The 19,327-nt window shown below is 40.9% G+C and overlaps 1 protein-coding gene across 1 annotated transcript; it reads right to left on the bottom strand.

The window, feature by feature from the left end:
* Window positions 1–7,941: 7,941 nt before the first annotated feature.
* Window positions 7,942–17,727, bottom strand: LOC131681495 (uncharacterized). Its single transcript, XM_058962303.1, has 6 exons — window positions 16,789–17,727; window positions 14,751–16,706; window positions 9,092–9,308; window positions 8,707–9,034; window positions 8,503–8,648; window positions 7,942–8,442 (listed from the first exon to the last, which is right to left on the bottom strand). The coding sequence occupies exons 1-6, from the start codon at window positions 17,366–17,368 to the stop codon at window positions 8,163–8,165; spliced, it is 3,507 nt and encodes a 1,168-aa protein (XP_058818286.1). The 5' UTR covers window positions 17,369–17,727; the 3' UTR covers window positions 7,942–8,162.
* Window positions 17,728–19,327: the final 1,600 nt, after the last annotated feature.

Genomic DNA, 19,327 nt, shown 5'->3' with positions numbered 1-19,327 from the left:
AAAATACATAATTCGTTGACATGTTAAATGCGCTTTCAAAAATGGGTAGAAAGAAATGCGTATTAGAAATAATATGTGCGGTCCAAACGGAAATCAAAATATATCTCATTGGAATAGTTCTAAAAAGCTTGGCTAATCGGCAAGCTCTGTTCACACTGTTTCCAAAACGTCTAATACTCGATTGCCATCAGCTACATACAAAAGAAATGCAAAATAAAATCTTAAGAAACGACCAAATGGATTCGATAGTGAGACAAACATTCTGTTCGTACACTAATAAAATAATAATAAAATAAAAACGTCAAATGTGTTTGTGCATAATTCGAAGCATCATCAAGGAACGAAGTCATTGAAGGTATTGATTATTTCGAATTATAGTGATAGGCAGAATATGAGGGTTAAACACTTCTTCGAAAATTGTAACGTGGATATTCTACCAATGTTTCCTGTGTGGCAATGGATTACAAAACTTGGACGTAGAAGACTTCAACCAAGCTTCATGGCATGTAACGAAATGAAGTATTAAAATAATTCTGAACGATAGAGAAGTCTAAGTTTCTCAAGAAATAATTGGTTAAGCAGGTCTTCTGCAACAGTGGGTGAACCAGTAAAAACTTCATACCAACAGGAAGGTATCGCAGAATATGTACTAAGAAGATTGTTTACAGAAACGGTTTAATCACTTCTGTGCAGTAATAATCCGCTTTTTATGTTCTGGTTAGATTTGGATTCTTCTTTTTAACCTTCCGGAAGTCATGCTAGTGCACTGAGTGCACGCTGCTCTGAAAATCTAGCGAAATCGTCTGAGCGCGCCAGCAGCTGCTCGTCCAGTGGGCCATTTGCGCGACTTCCGGAGGGTTAATAATGATTGCGTTGTTGATACAACATCATCCAGCACTTTTTCACAACTTTAAAATAGGGGCATAATTCAAGAAAATGTCGAATAATCACAAAAACAAATTATAGAAACCGGTTTTTGATAAGTTTACTTGTGATTTGAGACAAACAAATTTTTAGTCTCTCATTTGCCTGCCATTTTCCACCAATTCGTCATTTCAGAAATTAAGTACCTTCTAAACTGCCGTTGAGATCGTATTCGTCCCATGTTCTATGAGATTCCCTCTATACATAAGACGGCAGTGAAAAGGTCAGTTGGAAATTCCATCTTGGAATATAATAAATATAAACAAATAAATAAATAAAGCGTTTTTTATGCAATCTGGCAATAGCGGCACGTTGTGAGATGAGTGAAGCTTCGCAGCAAAAAGGAGGCGAACTTCGGTTAGAGGAAGGTGATATTGAAACTGGAGCTTGCGAAAGTCATCTTCATACAGTTCTATTATATACGGAAACCCATATCGAAAACGTTGAATTTTTAAGCGAAGTTGAGTGTTTAACCGTTAGGTAACGACATAGTACGCGAGTACCTTTCCAGATTTCATTTAAAATTACAATTTGCTTTCCATAACTAGAACCTGAAACTTGGTGACATCATAATACATCACTAGGCATAAATTTTAGTGAGATAAAATTGAAGATGTAGTAAATGGGCCTGAGGGGAACGTTTTGGTCGTTTCTACCGCATAGCAGACTGACAGGGTAATGGTCATTACTATTATAATTTTAAACTTATTCAAGAAAGTCATCTACTTTTTTAAACCTGCTATAAGGAATCGTATGAGATCTTGTTTCCGGACAACCGGTCCTGGAGGTGTGTCCCTGCTTTGAAATACTATTTGTAAATTTCAAAGAATCCTAGCAATATGGATGTCAAAATTCTTGGGTTTGCCACAGAGATTGTTAACAATCGTCATGGGACTATCTGATAATTTGACCCCGGAGCGGTCTTCACAACTTTATTTAGTTGCTTAATAATTCTGTCTGTCAGTGAGCGGAGCAGACAAATGACTTCAGCTGCAGACAAAAAACAGTATGAATGCTGTGCGTTACCTAATGCCGCTATGGACTAGCACTTAATAATCAACAATATGTTCGATTTAATAGGCATAATTACTCTACCACTCTGTATCTCTAACATTATTGACCCATCTTTTTCGTCTACAATTTGTAAACATAAAAAATACCAACGGTTCGGCCAAGCTAATGCATTGAGCCGTGTCAAAGTAAACGACCTGTGCACACCAAGCGTACTTATATGTATTTACCTTACAGTGTCAGAAGAATCACAACAAGGCCGTCGATAAATCAATCTGGCATCCGTATTAAATATTATATATGAGTCAGTCCACGTCAGATTTACAGCCAAATTTTTTTTGCGATCTTTAGCTGAAAATTGTTCGCACTAAGTTTTGTTTTTGATGAATACGATTCTTTTTTTCAATTTATGAGTTTGTAAAATTTCGAATTTTATTGAATTGAACATTTTTCAATCACTGATAACTCAGAAACTATTCACTTTGTAAGTATGTATGTTGGTAGCCACCATCCTAGCTCGAGTCTTGATCTGCATGCGGCTCCACTTAACAGTGCGCTCAAATTTCGTTACAATTCTGCATTCAGCATACCACTGTATGAAAGGCCAAAAGGGGGGTAGCGGACCCGTAGGCAATTACATCTACTCAGTATCCGCTGGAATCAAAGAATCTTCTACTCAAAAAATATTCAATTTGCATAAAAAATATTAAATAATAAAAGTTTCCTTTTCGCATGAGCTCACCGAAATTGTTTTTGCATATTTGTTTATGCTATGTAACTTATGTATTCTGCAAATACTAGAAGCAATTTTTTTTTAAGTTGAGTCAAAAACATTTTATTATTTTTTAAAATCATTTATAATTATATTGCGAAGATTCGGTAGAAATTTCGGAATGGATCTCCAAGTACTTCTCGAGATAATACAATTATAACAGGTCTGTCACCGGTCGTTTAGTGTAAAATTGGCTTGTTTTCAGTTTATACTGTAATATCTCGCATAGTATTCTGATATCCACTCTAGATTTTTTCACAAAAAAGAATTAAACATGATTCTTAATATTTAAAATCGGCCCAACTTTAAAAAAAATCAATTTGTTTATAATAATTGCAGATTTCATAAGTTATATAACAAAAAATATTTTTTATGTTTTTTTTCGGTAAGCTCATGCAAAAACAACTTTTTGTAAATAATTTTTTTTCCATGCATCAAATACTTTCCGAGTTATCAGTGATTGAAAAATGTTCCATTTTATAAACTTCAAAAGTTAAAAATCTAATAACTTGAAAAAAGTATCATATCAGCCAAAACAAAAAATACGTGTCAATTATTTTTAGCTAAAGAATGCAAGAAAAAAAATCGAAGGAATTCAAATTTTGGTTGTAAATCTGACGGGGAATGACCCATACAACCATTGTTGTGAGAAGTTGTAATTATGAGATGGATCAAATATTGTTATTCTCCCTAGTATAAACTGTGTTGAGGGGAGTAAGTGCGCTCAACTGAATATTTGAGCCAATACTTTCCAGTCGCATTTATAAAAAAAATATTAACACCAGGTCGAAATTTTTCCCTGATTTGATTACAAATTCCCTGAAAATTCCAGGTTTTTCGAGGTCAAATAGAATTCCCTGATTTTCCAGGTTTTTTCCAGGAATCGTCACCCTGTTCATATATGCCAGGTATTGGCGTACAATATTCATTATTTTTGGTTCGCGAAGTCTGGTCTTTAAGAAACGACCGTCGCAATTCGTTGATTGTTGCGTGAGGCGTACGATGGGAGGGCGCATGGGGTCCAGTTCAAATTGGCTGTCTAAGTTCGAATGTTGAGATGTGGTTGGCAATATGTTTATATTATTTTCACCAACGGTTGGTGTCCTTTATAAATGTTGAAGTAATATTTTTATTTGGAGGTCCAGAAAATTCAATACGTGCTGCGGCCAGTAGGTCCTTGCCCGAAGGCAATTTTGTGATTTGGTGATTAATGTTAAAATTCTGATTATTTTGGTTATTGTTAATATTCTGACTGTTATTGCTGTTGCCATTGTTTGCATTGGTGTTGCTGGTGTTTTTGATGTCCCTGTTACTATTTTTGTTGTTGGTGTAGTTTTTCATGTTGCTAAAGTTGCAGTTGTTTTTATTGTTCTTATTGATGTTGTTGATGTTGTTTGTATTCTTCCTTCTTCGTCTGAGATTTGCCTTCTCAGCTTCTTTTTTTTGTAGGCGTCGTTTACGTTGTGGCGAGTTATATTGATTCCATTCGCGTTTCCATATTTTTTTGGTTCCAATGAAGCGCCAGCCAGATGTAGGTTCAGAGTTAATTTCGATTTCCGCCGCTGGTTGTGGTTGTTGCGGTATGGCGTCTAGCTCTTATGCGAGACTAGGATGGAATTCAGACATTTGTTTTCTTTCAATGAAGGTTTCGGTTCACAATGCCTTCATCTCGTCTAAAAATTCTTTCGCTCAATGCTACATGGTAATTTGCTATTTCGTATTTCTTCTATGTGTGATTCCATGACGTCAATTTTGGACTCTATATAAGTAAAAGCCTTTTTGAAGCGTTGTTCGGCATTTTTCGCGAATTGATGGTTCGCTTTGTTGATGTCACCCAGAAGAGTCATTTTCATGCTCATTTAGAAGTGATGACATACGATTGATTATTTTAGTAGTGGAATTGCAGGTCGCAATGTTGGAGTCTTTTATGTCAGCCTTCAATTCTGTAGCTATTCTGTAAATTCGGCTTGCCATTCAATGCAAAGAGGCAGCATGAACGTCCGTAGCATCTCTTCGCTATTTCGTTGCGTTCCCACACAAGCAGCATGAAAGCTTCTTCGGCATGTGCCAGCACATTTCCACAGGTGCTTGTTGTCACTAATTTCACACTGGTTTATACCACACTTTTCCATTCTTACACGACGGTACGTGGTTAAATGCCGAGAAAAAAAAATACAAAAAAATGTGCCTTCTTGCACTTACGCGTTAGCGGGTCAAAATAAAGGAAGTTAAAATAAAATAAGAAAAGAAAGCGTCCGGTCGGTCGGACGGTTAAATATGCAATTTGCACAAACTTAGTCTCAAATGAAAGGTACAGCTTTCCCATCGGTCGCTATTGATTGTTTATTGATTCGACTTCCGGTTCCGGAGTTACGGGTTGAATAGTACGAACACACAGCAAATTCCCGTATAAACTCTACCACCACGATGTCCAAATGATGCAATACATATTAAAATGGGTGCAACATTACTTGAATTTGCATGCCTATATCACTAATGATCAATCAAAGTAGCTTTGACCACACTGGCCACATATGACGGTTCGTGATGCCCCGGGGAACTTACCAAATCCTTAAGGTAATGTTATACCTATTTCTCAGCAAATTCTCTACCGATTTTTACAAAATTTTTCTGAAATTTTTTCCAAATTGTGATCACAACTGCTTGGATGTGTCGTTCTTGGTCACTAATAGTCATTCAAAGTCTCTTTGATCACATTTGCCACCATCGACGTTTTCGGAAACCCCAGCGGAAATATCCAAATTCAGGATAACATTTATATTGATTTCTCGATGTATGACTGGACCGATTTGTCCAAACTTAGTCTCAAATGAACAACGTTGCGTCCCCATTTTTTTTATTTAATTTTATTTCGATCCAACTTCCAGTTCCGGAGTTACGGCTAGTGGAGTGTGGTCACAGAGAAAACACCATTCAAACCTGACGGATACTAACAGACAGTATTGTGTCTGGTTGAAAATTTTTGATCAGCGTCTATCTTCATCATCCTTTTGTTCTCTCTAGATAATGTCATGCATTATTGAGTTTTCGCACATCAAGCATTATTTATTCCTAAAATGTTATTTTTATATAATCTGTTGCATTTTTTTCCCTTCCGACTACTTGTTCGCTTCTCCAAAGAGGAAGAAATAAAAACTGGAATGATACAGAGAAGAAAAAGATAAGTATTATGAAATAAAAAATATATTTTGGCCACTCAGTATGGTTCAACAGACATGAAACAGAAACAGTCATCTTGTGTGATATGTACATCTATTTGAATATTACGTAGTACTTCTAAACATATTATAGTTTGGTGATCTTTTGACAAATTATAACTGGATAAGCCAATCTTGTTTTAATGTCGTACAAGTTTCTATTTCAAAATCTTCGATTAATCACTGACAGTGATTGCCATCGGCTCAGGTACTTATGTGCGTCAGACATTCACTGAAATGTGCCTCAAGCTGAACCAATCTGGCACAATACGCCCATTACCCTTACTGAGCAAAAGAGCAGACTATTCCTCTTACAAAAATAAAAGATACTTGTGGAGCAATCATAAATGATTACAATCCGGAAACTCAAATGTTTTCGATCTCATTTCAATTTTCATTAGGCAGATAAGGGAATAGGCACAAATTTGGTCAGAGTATATCAATTTAAAGTCTTAGCCGATTAATTTTTTTTTACCTTGGGCCATCGCGATAGACAGAGTTCTATGTGCAGTTTGGTGCATCTAGCACTTTTTCTTCGTTCACCAATGAATAAGCAATATGGGATTGTACAATATACGACTCAACGGTCGAATACCACAGTACATTTATTAAACGTCAACTGATAGAATAGGCAGAGCGAGAGCGAAAATGTACAGGTTAGCAAGGAGATCGAAAATACACGAACATTCATTCCTATTACAACCGTACATGCATCTAGTTGGTTTTTCTTCAACGTACCGAACGTTCCCGCTGTAGTTAAAATTCCTTTTATTCTCAACATTAGTTTACCGGTTTTCAATAGCGATCATTACTGTTCACTCCGGTCGTCAAGAAATACTGCAGTGCTTCTTGCTGAGTTTACACTGAAAAATCAAATATCCATTCCGCTAAGGCCACAAATGGACTGAAAACTAACTTAAATCCACCATAATTTTCCACTGATGAAGAATAAACCTTGTTTGTGCTCCAAAACCTAACTGTTCGTATGTGCTAGTCCGTATAGCACACCAGTTTCTTCCATAAGCAGGCGTCGGCTGTTTACCAGTCCAACAAGTTTCAGATACATAGAGGATAGTCGGAAGCAGAAAATGAAGAGATAGTAGAGAGATTTTGGTTTGCTGAAACGAGACAAGAAAAGCAAAATGATTGTGATTAGTATCGTAGTTATAATAAATAAGTAAACGATTTCTCATCTGTTGTTTGTTTCCTTGTTCGTAGTCCTCCTTCCTGTTCCTGATCTCTCCTTCCAGACCCCGAACATAACCCTTACTTTCCCTTTGCTTATCTTTTTGGTACCATCCGAGGAGCACTTGGCCTTGTACCCACTGCTCTTCCACCATCCTCGGGGTTTTCTCCATTTATCACTGGCGTCACATGTGATATTTGGGTACGGAAAATGATTTCCTGAGCAGACAATCAAATGAAAGAAGATTGCCAGGTAATTAGTGCACTTTCTGCACCAGGTATCATATCGCATTTGTAGATACACATATTAAGTGTATCTACTATACTATATGATGGCCGGAAGGATAGATAAGCTCCCCAATAAACCTTGTTTGTGTTCCAAAACGATAATAAAAGAAACAATTGATTCTATGTCAAAAATAGATTTTTACAGGTGTATTTCATGTTTCTTCTCAATATACTCATATGTTTTTAATCCAACCTGCACTCCTACGTTTGTTAAAAACAATAAGTTATTTAGTTCTCAAATCTACATAAATATGCGAAATCGAGTTAGTTTTCTCTATTGTTGCACGTCCTCATTAGCGAAATAAAACATCTTTATAATGACAGTCAACGCAAGCGTAAACAGTATTTATGAAACTAGAACAAAAAGCTTTGCTATACCTTTTCATCCAGCCATTCACTATTCAAGGTGTCATATCTGGCCTAGCATCTACATGAATCTAGAATGTAAAACCATAAAATTAAACAAAAAACAGATTGATCAAAGAAATAAGACTAATCCGTTGACCGACATTGCTTTCACAAAGAAAAACACTCACTAGTAACTAAAGACTAAAAAATATATGCTGGAAAGTTCCCAACTTAACCAAGAGTTACAAAAGAACAAGTATGTATGCGATTCTACTATCGCAGACTTCTTAGCAAGGACGTGTTTTTTTTTTAATTTTTAAGCAGTTGCGTTATACAATATTTGACTTTTGTTATCAACAATTACTACATTCGCCATCGATGGCTGCTCCACAGAACCTGTTATGCTATTGCGTTTCCTAGCTACATACGAGCGAGTATTCATCGATCGATTTTAGTTTAATGAATTTATCACTAACCAGCACAAGCTGCCTGCCTTCGATTGGGCCGAGAAAAATCTTCTCCCTCATGGCTAGGTTATCACGAGTTACCCTTCGTTCATCTGGACTTTGCAGTAGCTTGTGGTTGGTGAAAAACGTTGTGAGATCATCCAGACTAATTGCCAGCAATTCACCGTTCTGGAAAGTTGTACAGTGTAGTCCAATCAGGCCTGCAGGAGTGCTTGATTGACACAGAATGCTAAAAAAGAGAAAAATTTCGTTCAATGATCACTAAATAACTAGTCGAAAGCTAACATACCTGCTTGACTCCAGAGGAACTTCGTAACTCAGCACCTGATGCCAAGATCGCTTATTCATATTTATGGCAATGACTTTGACGAGTTTGCGCTTCAAATTGCCGCTAGGGGAAGGGCATAACTGAACGAGAAACATTGCCTTTTCATCCTAAAATAGGGGGAAAATTTACTAAATTGGTTATTTCATATACCTAATCTAAACATACGTTTTCTGAATGAATAAAAGTAGCTAGCGGCAATTCAATGTCCACTTTCAAATCTACCGTAAACAGTAAGTATCCATTATCGTAGCTCCATATGGCAACCATAGAGTTACCCAATCCAATCAATTGTTCGTTGTCCATACACCTTAAACTATTAATTTTCTGCGGTATGGTTGGAAACTCCCTAATACTTGCCAGGGTCTCCAGATCTGGTGTCAGACTATACTTGCACAGTCCAGTCCGGAAATCTGTTTCGGATAGTTGCTCATGCCAGCAAATTATGAAGTAGCGCGATCGCGGCAGCGGCACGAAAAGCAAATCGGAAAGTTTACTGAAACAGAGCGTTTTTATTACTTGTCAATCAGAACCTTTACAATGGTAGTCATACCTTCTAACACTGTCCAGCTGGAGAGATTTCATACGAACGCACTGTTCCTCTTTGTTCTCCTCATTTGCACCTACGTAGTAGTGATTTATATAAATCGACGCGAAAGGACACAAGCGGGATTCGTCTTCATCTAGGTTTCGTGCTCGTGGTTCCAAATAAAATGGTTCGTCCTCGTTGAACCCCAACCGCTGAGTATTGGATAAGTCAATCTGGGAATCTGAAAATGTGTGCAGGTATCGGAAACGTCAGTCATTCAATTAAGAAGGATTTATCTGGTTCAAATTATCTCATAAAGGGTAGAGGAATACAGATCTGGAGATGATGTTTATTTATCTGTATATACTTCAACAGGCCCCTTGGCCCAAATAGTGTTTGACTAGTTATATTTAAGGATAGACACACAACCCCACCAATAGACTTCAACCCAGCACATCGACACATCGCCATCGGACCTCTTGTCAATTACCATACCCATCGGGGTCAGTGAAAAGGCAGCACGCTAGTTAACCCAACAACATCACCGACACCAATACCACAAACAGCGGGAATATTTCCGAAACAGGAAGCGGAACACCCCGGGAGAAAATCCTCTCGCACACCCCGGGAGAAAACCCTCTCGACTGGAAGTACAGGCGTCCACCGAATATCCTCCAGCGGTTACCGATGCGAGGAGCCTGGATCCCCTCCGGGTATGCCTCGCTACACTCTACTCCCTCAACGAACAGTTAAACTGCCCCACACTACTCGTAGGCAGCCACCGGCACAGCTGCTCGACAGCAAGTGACTTTGCCTCAGGGCACTCCACTCTGGCAATCCAGCGGAACATCAACGGACTAAGGAACAACCACGGGACCTACTAAACATTATAGCCTGCACCGAACCAGTCTGCCTCGGCGTCCAGGCACCTTCACATATGTACTGACCCCTCCTCATGGCTCTGCAAGACGAGTGAGATGACGTGACGCGAAAACAACAAAAAAACCATCGATCTGAGCATAAAGGGGGAACTGTTATCAATGCAACTACCACTAAATACCGAACTAGTTGTGGTCGCCTGGAGAATATCGTACCCCCGGCTGCTCCATCGTCTGTCTGTACATGTTCGAGGCAACAAAATCATCCGACTCATCGAGAAGTTGATGGAATCATACTTAACAACGGCAGCACCACTTTCATACGTGGCAGCACCTCCGCCCTCAGCTCAACGTCACCTTCGCTTCCATCGCTGAGATGGAAGCGACGACTTTCCAATCGAAATATACATCAACCGCCCCCTACTTAACACAACCCGGCGCAGACGCAGGCTCTACGACAGTGCCGTTTGGGACGCCTATAACGCCGCAATACAAAACCAATTGTACCGAGAACGCATATACTCAGCGATCGAACTCTCGGACATAATGGCCAACGCAGCGGAGAAAGGTATCCTCCGGGTCAGCGGAGTACCACTACACCGAGCGTACACTGGTAGAGTCCGGAATTCGCCGCCAGCTGATAAAAAACAACCACCTCTTTCGGGACCAAAGGGCGGATAAGCTCAGGATACTCCGAACCGCCGCAAGGAAAACGATCTTAACTGCCACGGAAAACAGCTAGACCAGCTTCGTCGACGCATCCACCCGAACTCCACAACCGCCGAGCTGTGGAGACGAGTAAATGTGCTCAGCGGAAAATGCCGACAAAACGGCTACTCCCTATCGGTCAACAACACCACCATCAACGACCCTGAGAAAATCACGGACAGACTATAAGCTCCTATAAACTCCTTGATCCACCCACCCCGCCTTTTGAAAAGGACACCCCCCGGAGAAGTGCTTGACAAGATCATATCAGAAAACCTCCACGCCGATACCGCCATCCTCGACGTAACTAAAACCTACCACAGAATGTGGCGAGAAGGCGTACTCCAAGATCTCAAACCTTCAGAGAAACCTCGGGACATTCATCCAGAACTATCTCACCAACTGCCGCTTGCGGGTGTGTATAGGGGGGACCTTATCCCAGGAGTTCCACGAGGCCAACAGAGTGCCGCATGCGGATCACGGGAGTATAGTCGGATTTCGGAAGGAACCAGTCATCTTGCTGGTCCACACTATCTGCTCCCGTCACCCCCAAAATGATCCCTAATATACACTCAAGTTTTTTTTACGCGTTTTTTTTTTTTTGCGCGGTATTTTTTACGCGTTTTTTTACGCGGATTTTGAAATTTACGCGGTTTTCATGTACGCGGATTTTGAAATTTACGCGGTTTTAATTTACGCGGTTTTGAAATTTACGCGGTTTTCATTTATGCGGATTTTGTAATTTACGCGGTTTTCATTTACGCGGCCTGTATCTCCTGCGTAAAAAAACCTGAGTGTATAGCAAAATACACTACGAGATCGAACTTACGTGCTGAAATTGAGACGGCCTCTCCAGTAACCTCCGGCCACTATTCCACGAAGCGGCGCGTTTAGCCTTCGGACTACTTCCAAGCTCCCGTGCCGAAGCAGCCTGTGTCGAGCCCGGAGTGCACGCCTGCTGCTGGGAAGCAGCCAAGGTAGCTCTCACACGGACAGTAAACTTCGAGAAACAAGCGGGCGACGAATGTCACCTTCTCACCATTGCAGCCAATATTCACCAGCAGTTCACCAACAAACCCGTACCAACCATCGCCCGACTGCATCGCATGGGACCACGATCCTGGACCGAACATCGACGACAGCCTCACCAGCACAATAAAGGTTGGCGATCCCCGTGCAGCATTACATCAAAATAAAGGGATCTAATCAACCGGAAGCATCAACAACATCATAAAGTATACACAGACGGCTCTAAGTCGGACCATTGCAGTGGTAATGGCCAAAAGGGGCACAGACGAACAAACAGTCATTCGCAGTGACTACTTTTCAGTCTTGAGGGACATCGCATCCGGAATGTCCACTCACCCCTTTGTACAGCCCATAGAAGCCCACCGGCTACATTGTACTGGGTCCCTGGCCACAGCGGTATCAGAAGGAACATAGATGCCGACCAGCGATGGATTATCAGTCGCGGGATAACGGCAGCAATGGAGCTGTCAAACAAAAAAAAACGCATCGGTCAGAAGTTTTTTGAGTTGATGGAGTGCGGAATGCCAAAGATTATTCAGCCGAAAGGCAGTACAACTTCAGTGAGATTTTCAACGATCAAGTACCAGTGGAAGTGTATGATAAATTAATCAAATCGGGCTCTGGAAAAACATATGCACAACAGGGAAGGAACAAAAATCGTGGAATCGCGGCGGGAGCAATTGAACAAATTTGTGTGAAATACGCGACGAACATCTCACCTCAACCCAGCTAGCGGATCGATAGTGCGTTGATTATTTTTCTGGACGACACCATATGCGAGGAATTAAAAAAGTTGAGTGTATGAAACGAATGCCCCAGGAGGTAGTGTCATTCGAAGGTGAATTCGATCATTAGAAAACAGCATTAGTTTCAGCCAAAAACGACCTGGAGGATGTGGATGTGTGTTCTGGTCGAACACTAGAGCCCCTGTGCCCATGAAAGGAACGCGAGAGTCACAACGGTTGAGCGGTAAGTCTGCACAATATCTCCCTTTTCTCTTGCATTTTGCTTTGGTATTCATGTTTGGGTCATCTAGCCTTTTTATAATTTTACAACCTGTTAACCCTACACGCCAGATGAGCCCGAGTCCGACTTCCAAGCTAGACCTCAACAACCTACATGAATTCAACACTAACCGGATTCATCAACCACTGGCGGAGAGGCCACACACAGAATATCAAGGGATCAGCCGACAGCTGGGACACACTATAGTGACCCAAGCAATACCATATCCAGGGAGTCAATACCGAATTGCGTACCTTGTAATACCCGACTCACCGTCGAACAGCTCCTCTGCAATTGACGGGAGATCCAGGACTTCCGGGTACAATATGGCATGGTGGAATCAATACGGGACATGCTGGCCATCGGCTCGGTCCGGAAGGGGACCGCCTATTTCTAAAGACCTGTACGACCGTATTAAGGCAACACGACCAAATGTGGACGGTGTGCCATACCTTCGATGGGTGATGGATAGGTTTCCTGCAGCCCAGATCAGCCAAAAGCAAATACAGCTACGTCAGTACGTGCGGCGCTAGAGCAAAGCGAGTACGAGAAGGCGGAACTGTGACTGGTGAATATGGCACGCGTGGACTGTTTTGCTGATAAGTTGAAAGTACTGGTCAGGACCAAGGATCGACCGATGAACCAATGGCTGACTGATGAAAACGGATTAATTAGAATGGAGAGTAGTGTTGCTGTCATTCGATCTACGTTTTCCAAAGATCCGACCACATCAGCAGACAATCACGCAGTTGATTGTTCAGTAGTATCACGAGAAAAGCGGACACGGATATCGACAGGTGATAAAGATGAGCTAAAGCAGCTGTTCTACATTTCACCATTTGGCGCAGGTATCGGAAGGTGTCGTCGTCTTGCCTCTGGTCTAAGATTCATTGAAGTCTTCCTCGAGTTCTACGAATGGCTCCGCTATCAATGCAGCGGATGACACCGAATCTTCTCCCTTTTAGCTACACGGGTGTGGATTATTTGGGCCCATTGGATGTTACTGTAGGACACCGAACGGAGAAGAGACCTGCTTAATAACTCGTCCAGTGCACCTGGAGGTGGCTCAAGGACTGACTACGCAATCATGCTTGATGGCGATTCACCAGTTCTGTTGGTTGTCAATGTTGGCCAATGAAGTTTCTGCCCGACAATGGAACGAACTTCCTAGGAGCCAGTAAGGCACTGGTGGGAGTTGTCAGAGAAATGCGAGAAGATTGTGCAGATTAGCTAACTAGTGAGAGAACAAAGTGGACGTTCAATCCCCTCTTGGCTCCTCACATGGGAGGAGTATGGGAGCGTCTCGTTCGATTGGTTAAGGTAGAATTCGTGGCACTTAATGATGGGAGGCGGTTGATGGATGAAATTCTGCAGACGGTAGATGTTGAGGCGTAAGACGTTGTAAACTCTCGTTCGCTCACGTACGTATCTCAACAGTCTGAAGAAGCGGAGGCACTCTAAACTACTTTTTGCGGGGGTTTTCCTCAAACCATACCCCACCTAATCCAGTAGTGGCGTTTCAAACAAAATGGATGTCTGAAATATGTTCGGTCATGATTAGGAACACCTGAATCGTTCGGCCACGGCAAAGATGATGAAAAATTTATTTGTAATTGTAATTTGTAATTTATTAATTAATCGCACGGTAACCTGTTGATTTTACCATTACTCAGGTCAAGGATAGTAAGATATGACTATCGTCTGAATTAGAATTAAACAAAAATATGAAAAAAAAACACCCAACATATAAATATTTTGTTCGTAGAGTACTGACTTGCCGTTACTGTTTTCGAACGGCCGGTGTTGCAAACCATCTGGGGCGATGTATAGACAGAGATGGAATATCAACAAGAAGTGTAACTGATAAAATGATTTAAAAAATCGATCCTACAAGTACGAGAGGTGCGGTTTCTTTTTCAGAAAGCAAGGACCATCAAGATTATAGACTGCTTGATAAGGTATCTATTAAGCTTATTCTATTCTTTGAAATCAAATATCACATTACCCACTCAGTGCAGTTTGAGGTTATAGCTACCCTACAAACAGAACAAAAGAATACTCACCGGTTTGTGCTCGTTTGATTTGCCCAATCAATTGAAGTTCCTGCTTAAGTCCTAACAGAGCGGAAAGTTTTGAACACTCCCAAAAGCTGACCAGTTCCTGCTGTATCACAATAAGCTTGTTGGCTTCGTAGAAAACCATCAGAACATCCCCATTGACGCGTGATAGTGGGTTTTTCATAGTACGTAGTTCAGCCGGTGCCTTCAATAGTGGCGGTTCTAGTTCCGATTCGTCTTGCCGTTTATGCTCGGCGGATGTGGAACTGCTGACCGCACTATCCACTGATACTCTACTGGATGTAGGCAGCTGGTTTCTAGGTGGAACATCCTTTTGTGTCGTCTCTTCCGGTAAATTTGGGCGCAGCTCTTGTTTTTGTTCATTTGAGTTGGTCTTGGATTGAATAGTGGCTTGTTTCCGTCGCTTCTGCTTTGTGCTAGCCAAAAGATTCACGAACGAAGACTTCTTACGAACCTTCCCATTTCGAAGTGAATTTTTCATGACTAACCGGCGAAAGCAGCGAGGATTGGATCGAACGGCTACCATGGACTTTTTCTTCAACTGAGGTTTGCGCACTTTGTAACGCAGCGTTTTACCGACCGAAGTTGATCGATTTTTGTCATAGCGTGATACTCGATCAGCGGATTTGGGTCGTTCAGGCTGCGTTCGGACAGTATTTATATTTGATTCAGTCGTTGTTGATTGTGACAGACTTATCGGTGACAGCAATACAACGGCTACTTTGTTCTCGTCGACTGCAGGGTGACACCGCTGCTTTGACAATAGGTCGGGGCGATACGCCGGATTCCTGCGTAAATATTTGGTAAATGTTTCCTTCTCAGTATCACTGTTGAGGAAATTTTCGTACGGATCGGAAGGCCCCTTCTCTGGATTACTTTCTTCTTCCGCCATACGGTTGAAGCGCGTCGGAAACTTGCAGTAGTTTTTACGCACCTGAATTTGACTTATAGTTTTATCGATTTCGGGATTAATTTGAGTCCTCCGAAAATCCAAATTTTCACTCAAATGCAATGACGGTGAAGATCGATCGTGAATTAGTGAGCTTTCGCCTGTTCGACGTTTTTTGAAGTTAGCTTTTTGACTTTGCTTAAGTTTCAATAAACTAGGACTATCACTAGTTTCAGAGCCGCTAGTACTTTCACCGCTTGAAATGTGTATAGGATCATCCATGGGACGTTTGACTGAAGTGCCAGATTCTATTTCCGCTATGGTCGGAATAGAATACAATAAATCCTCCCTAGTTACGCGCCAATGTTCAATTCGATCCAGTTGCGACATCGCAGGCACCTGTTTGTTAATCCTATCTAGCAGCAAGTCAAACTCCGTGTGTTTATTGAAGGTTTTCAATGAATTATCTTTATCGCTGGGCATTTTCATGCACCCGGAACTTGAGACATCCCAGAACGAATTCGCCAATGAAGAAGGATTAATTTGGGTTACAGAACTGACCTCGGAATCAGATAAACTACAATGTTCTTCCTGAAGATCTTCAGCACAATTAATTTTGGATGGACCCGGGCCAAATTTATCCTCCTCCAGTAATTGCGGTTCATCACCTGCTTCAGATAGGTCCATTCGGGATTCCTCAACATCCTCCCGTTCGTCATCTTCTTCGATTTCTATAGTGTGTACTTTAATAGCTTCTGCTTCTTTGTTGCTACCCACATTTGAGGTACACGGAGTTTCGGAACTTCCAAGAGCCGAGTTCCTCGGTGTAACCGATCGAAGGCTAGATTCTTTTGTCGAATCATTCGCTGTTGAGGGAGTGTGAGTAACCGACGAGTCGTCCGACTCTGTGTCCGGCTCTAGATCAATAATGCCCAAAAGTTTGAAGGGTCCGTTATTTTTCTGCCGACGATTTGTGCTCGTTGGTGTTGCAGAGGACGATTTATCGAAAGAACGGCGAATAATTCTGTTTTCGTTTTGGCTTGATGTCATTACTGAAATAAATAAACAATATTTTATGGTGATGTTTATTATGACTATTATGATGGCGTTGCTAGTCATATTATTGATACCCACCAATTTTAGGTTTGGAGTCGATCGCTGCTCCGCCAAATATTCTTTCTGCAGAAAGTTCTCCTGGAGAGGGAGGAGTGTCCATAACGCTAAAATAGTTGTCCTTCGACGGAGTAACTTTCTTATTGTACACTCGGTTGAAGATTATACCAGCTGGCACAGGAGTTGTTTCTTGATGCTGAATCGTTCGTGGGGTTCCGCCGAAAATTGCACGATAGTCATGTATTGGTCTACGCACCATCATCCGGCTTTCGTAGCTGCCTAAAGTGCTACTAACGGGAAACGTGCGCTGTATAGATACCGGAATCGAATGTATTTGGGGTGTTTGTCGAGCGGAAGGGGAGTATTCAATCGGAGATCTTTCCGTGTGAAAGCTGGCACTATCCACCTCGTCCTCATCTTCCAAATCAATCGTGGGAATATTTTGTACTGGATTACGTTCCTCATGCAACCCAATTTGACTTAAATCCCATTCACCCACGGAGTCTCTGGCCGCTGGAGCCCCTCCTCGGTTATGACTGTTGTTCATTTCATTTGTTATTCGGATTCTCTCCCAAAAGTTATCCCGAAGCTGCGAATACATTTTTTTTTAGACGTTCCAATATCACCAAACCCAAACTATGTTTTTGTTTTGTGGCAAACGAAATGTCTATCATCACAAAAATGAAGACGTGCTTTTCGGTACACGGTCCATGACAGCCGCTACTTTTTAATGCTTTTGAAAAAAAATTACATTTGCAAACACCGACTATCACCAATTCTTTTGTGAAATATTTGCACTTTGCACTAATAACTTATGGTCTTCTCCGCAATTAAACAGATTTTTCCGTTGAAAATTACTGATTTGTAAAGAAATATTGGTAGTTTTCCACGGATATTTTCAATACAAACAAGGATTTCCAAATTCACCCGCACGCGAAGAACGATTAACGCAGATTAACGAAGCCATCTGATGGGCTGTCAATATTTTCAACATGGCTGACTCGTGGTTCAATCTTTTACTTGGTCCTTTTAAATCATGCTTTGGAAAAAAAGGTGTGAACATTTCATTTGAATCTGTTGACGTAGAAAAATTGAGCATTATTCTGGAAAAATTACAATGGAAATATAATCACATTTGTTGTTTCTACATCCAATTTCATTGTAAACCCAATTTTAACATGGAAAAAGGGGGTCGTTAAGGGATGTAAGGGTATAGACACTTTATACACGCAGACTTGCGGAGAGAAAAACAGTAAAACTAGCAACCATGAATATTTACTATTAGGATTTTCGATTGATTGACACCGGTGTAGTGGAGTGCACTGAAACTGCACCGTTTTTGCACTTTCTAGCAGAAGTATAGAAAACTGGGTATGTTCCAGTGACACTTTTGCTAGAAAGTGCAAAACCAGTGCACTCCACTACACTGGTGTCAATCAATCGAAACCCCCATATGGTATCACGAAGGATCCCACAAGCTTTGCATACACGGTAAAAAATTCTCACATTGATGTAAAGTGATTTACTGTTGAACTCGCACTACTTGTAAACATTTCAATGCGATGTGCTATTCCTTTAGAATAGATCATATCAAAGCACAACGAAATCAACAATAAGTCACTTAAATTTAGAATGGTTTGTATATTGCTTCTGACGGATAATGCCTAAAAACCTATACGTTTTTCATACGATCTGTCTATTGGGATTATCGATTGATTGACACCGGTGTAGTGGATTGCAATGGTTTTGCACTTTCTAGCAGAAGTGTCAATGGAACATACCCAGTTTTCTGCACTTCTGCTAGAAAGTGGTGCAGTTCCAGTGCACTCCACTACACCGGTGTCAATCAATCAAAAATCCCATATGTATTTCGTTCGATTCCTTTGCCTGAAAATAAATACTGGCATAAAAAATTTGACTACAACAAATCCTGTATAATACTTACGCTCTATAATACTCTGGGAATGCCACAAGTTTTATACTTTTTGCTTGTTTGTAAGAGATGTTAGCGTACTCGCGCTTTGACATTTAAACCAAAAGCGGAACCATTTAAATTCAATAGATTTATACAGTAGTGCGAATTCAACAGATAAACATTTCAATTTAAAGGTGGTTTCCATTGAAGAGTTCTTAAAGATCAGATCACTTCGTTACTAGTTATGAATCATTAGAAAATCAATACCAAATCACTTCAATTGCTAGTGATGGAAGATGATCTGATTCAAGTGCAAAATCATTTGGATTTGACGTGTCTATTTTTTACCGTGTAGGCTTCCCTCTTTACTTCCCCTCACAATACCCTCATGCTTGTTTTGCTGCAGTTTTTGACAGTCCATTTGGCTGCATGTTTGGCACTTCGTTAGTCAAGAGGGTACAGTTGCGAGATGTATTATATGGGGTTTTCGATTGATTGACACCGGTATAGTGGAGTGCACTGGTTTTGCACTTTCTAGCAGAAGTCTCAATGGAACATACCCAGTTTTCTGCACTTCTGCTAGAAAGTGCAAAAAACGGTGCAATTTCAGTGCACTCCACTACACCGGTGTCAATCAATCGAAAA

Source organism: Topomyia yanbarensis, chromosome 2, assembly GCF_030247195.1.
Source record: "Topomyia yanbarensis strain Yona2022 chromosome 2, ASM3024719v1, whole genome shotgun sequence".
NCBI lineage: Eukaryota > Metazoa > Arthropoda > Insecta > Diptera > Culicidae > Topomyia > Topomyia yanbarensis.
This window is presented reverse-complemented; position numbering and strand designations above follow the sequence as displayed.

What these genes read in the sequence shown, in the direction of transcription:
- LOC131681495 (XM_058962303.1), bottom strand. Translation starts at nt 17,368, where the DNA reads ATGTATTCGCAGCTTCGGGATAACTTTTGGGAGAGAATCCGAATAACA. An exon ending in CGACTCCAAACCTAAAATTG is followed by an intron (nt 16,707 to 16,788) that starts GTGGGTATCAAT and finishes TATTTATTTCAG; the next exon opens with TAATGACATCAAGCCAAAAC. An exon ending in AATCAAACGAGCACAAACCG is followed by an intron (nt 9,309 to 14,750) that starts GTGAGTATTCTT and finishes ACACATTTTCAG; the next exon opens with ATTCCCAGATTGACTTATCC.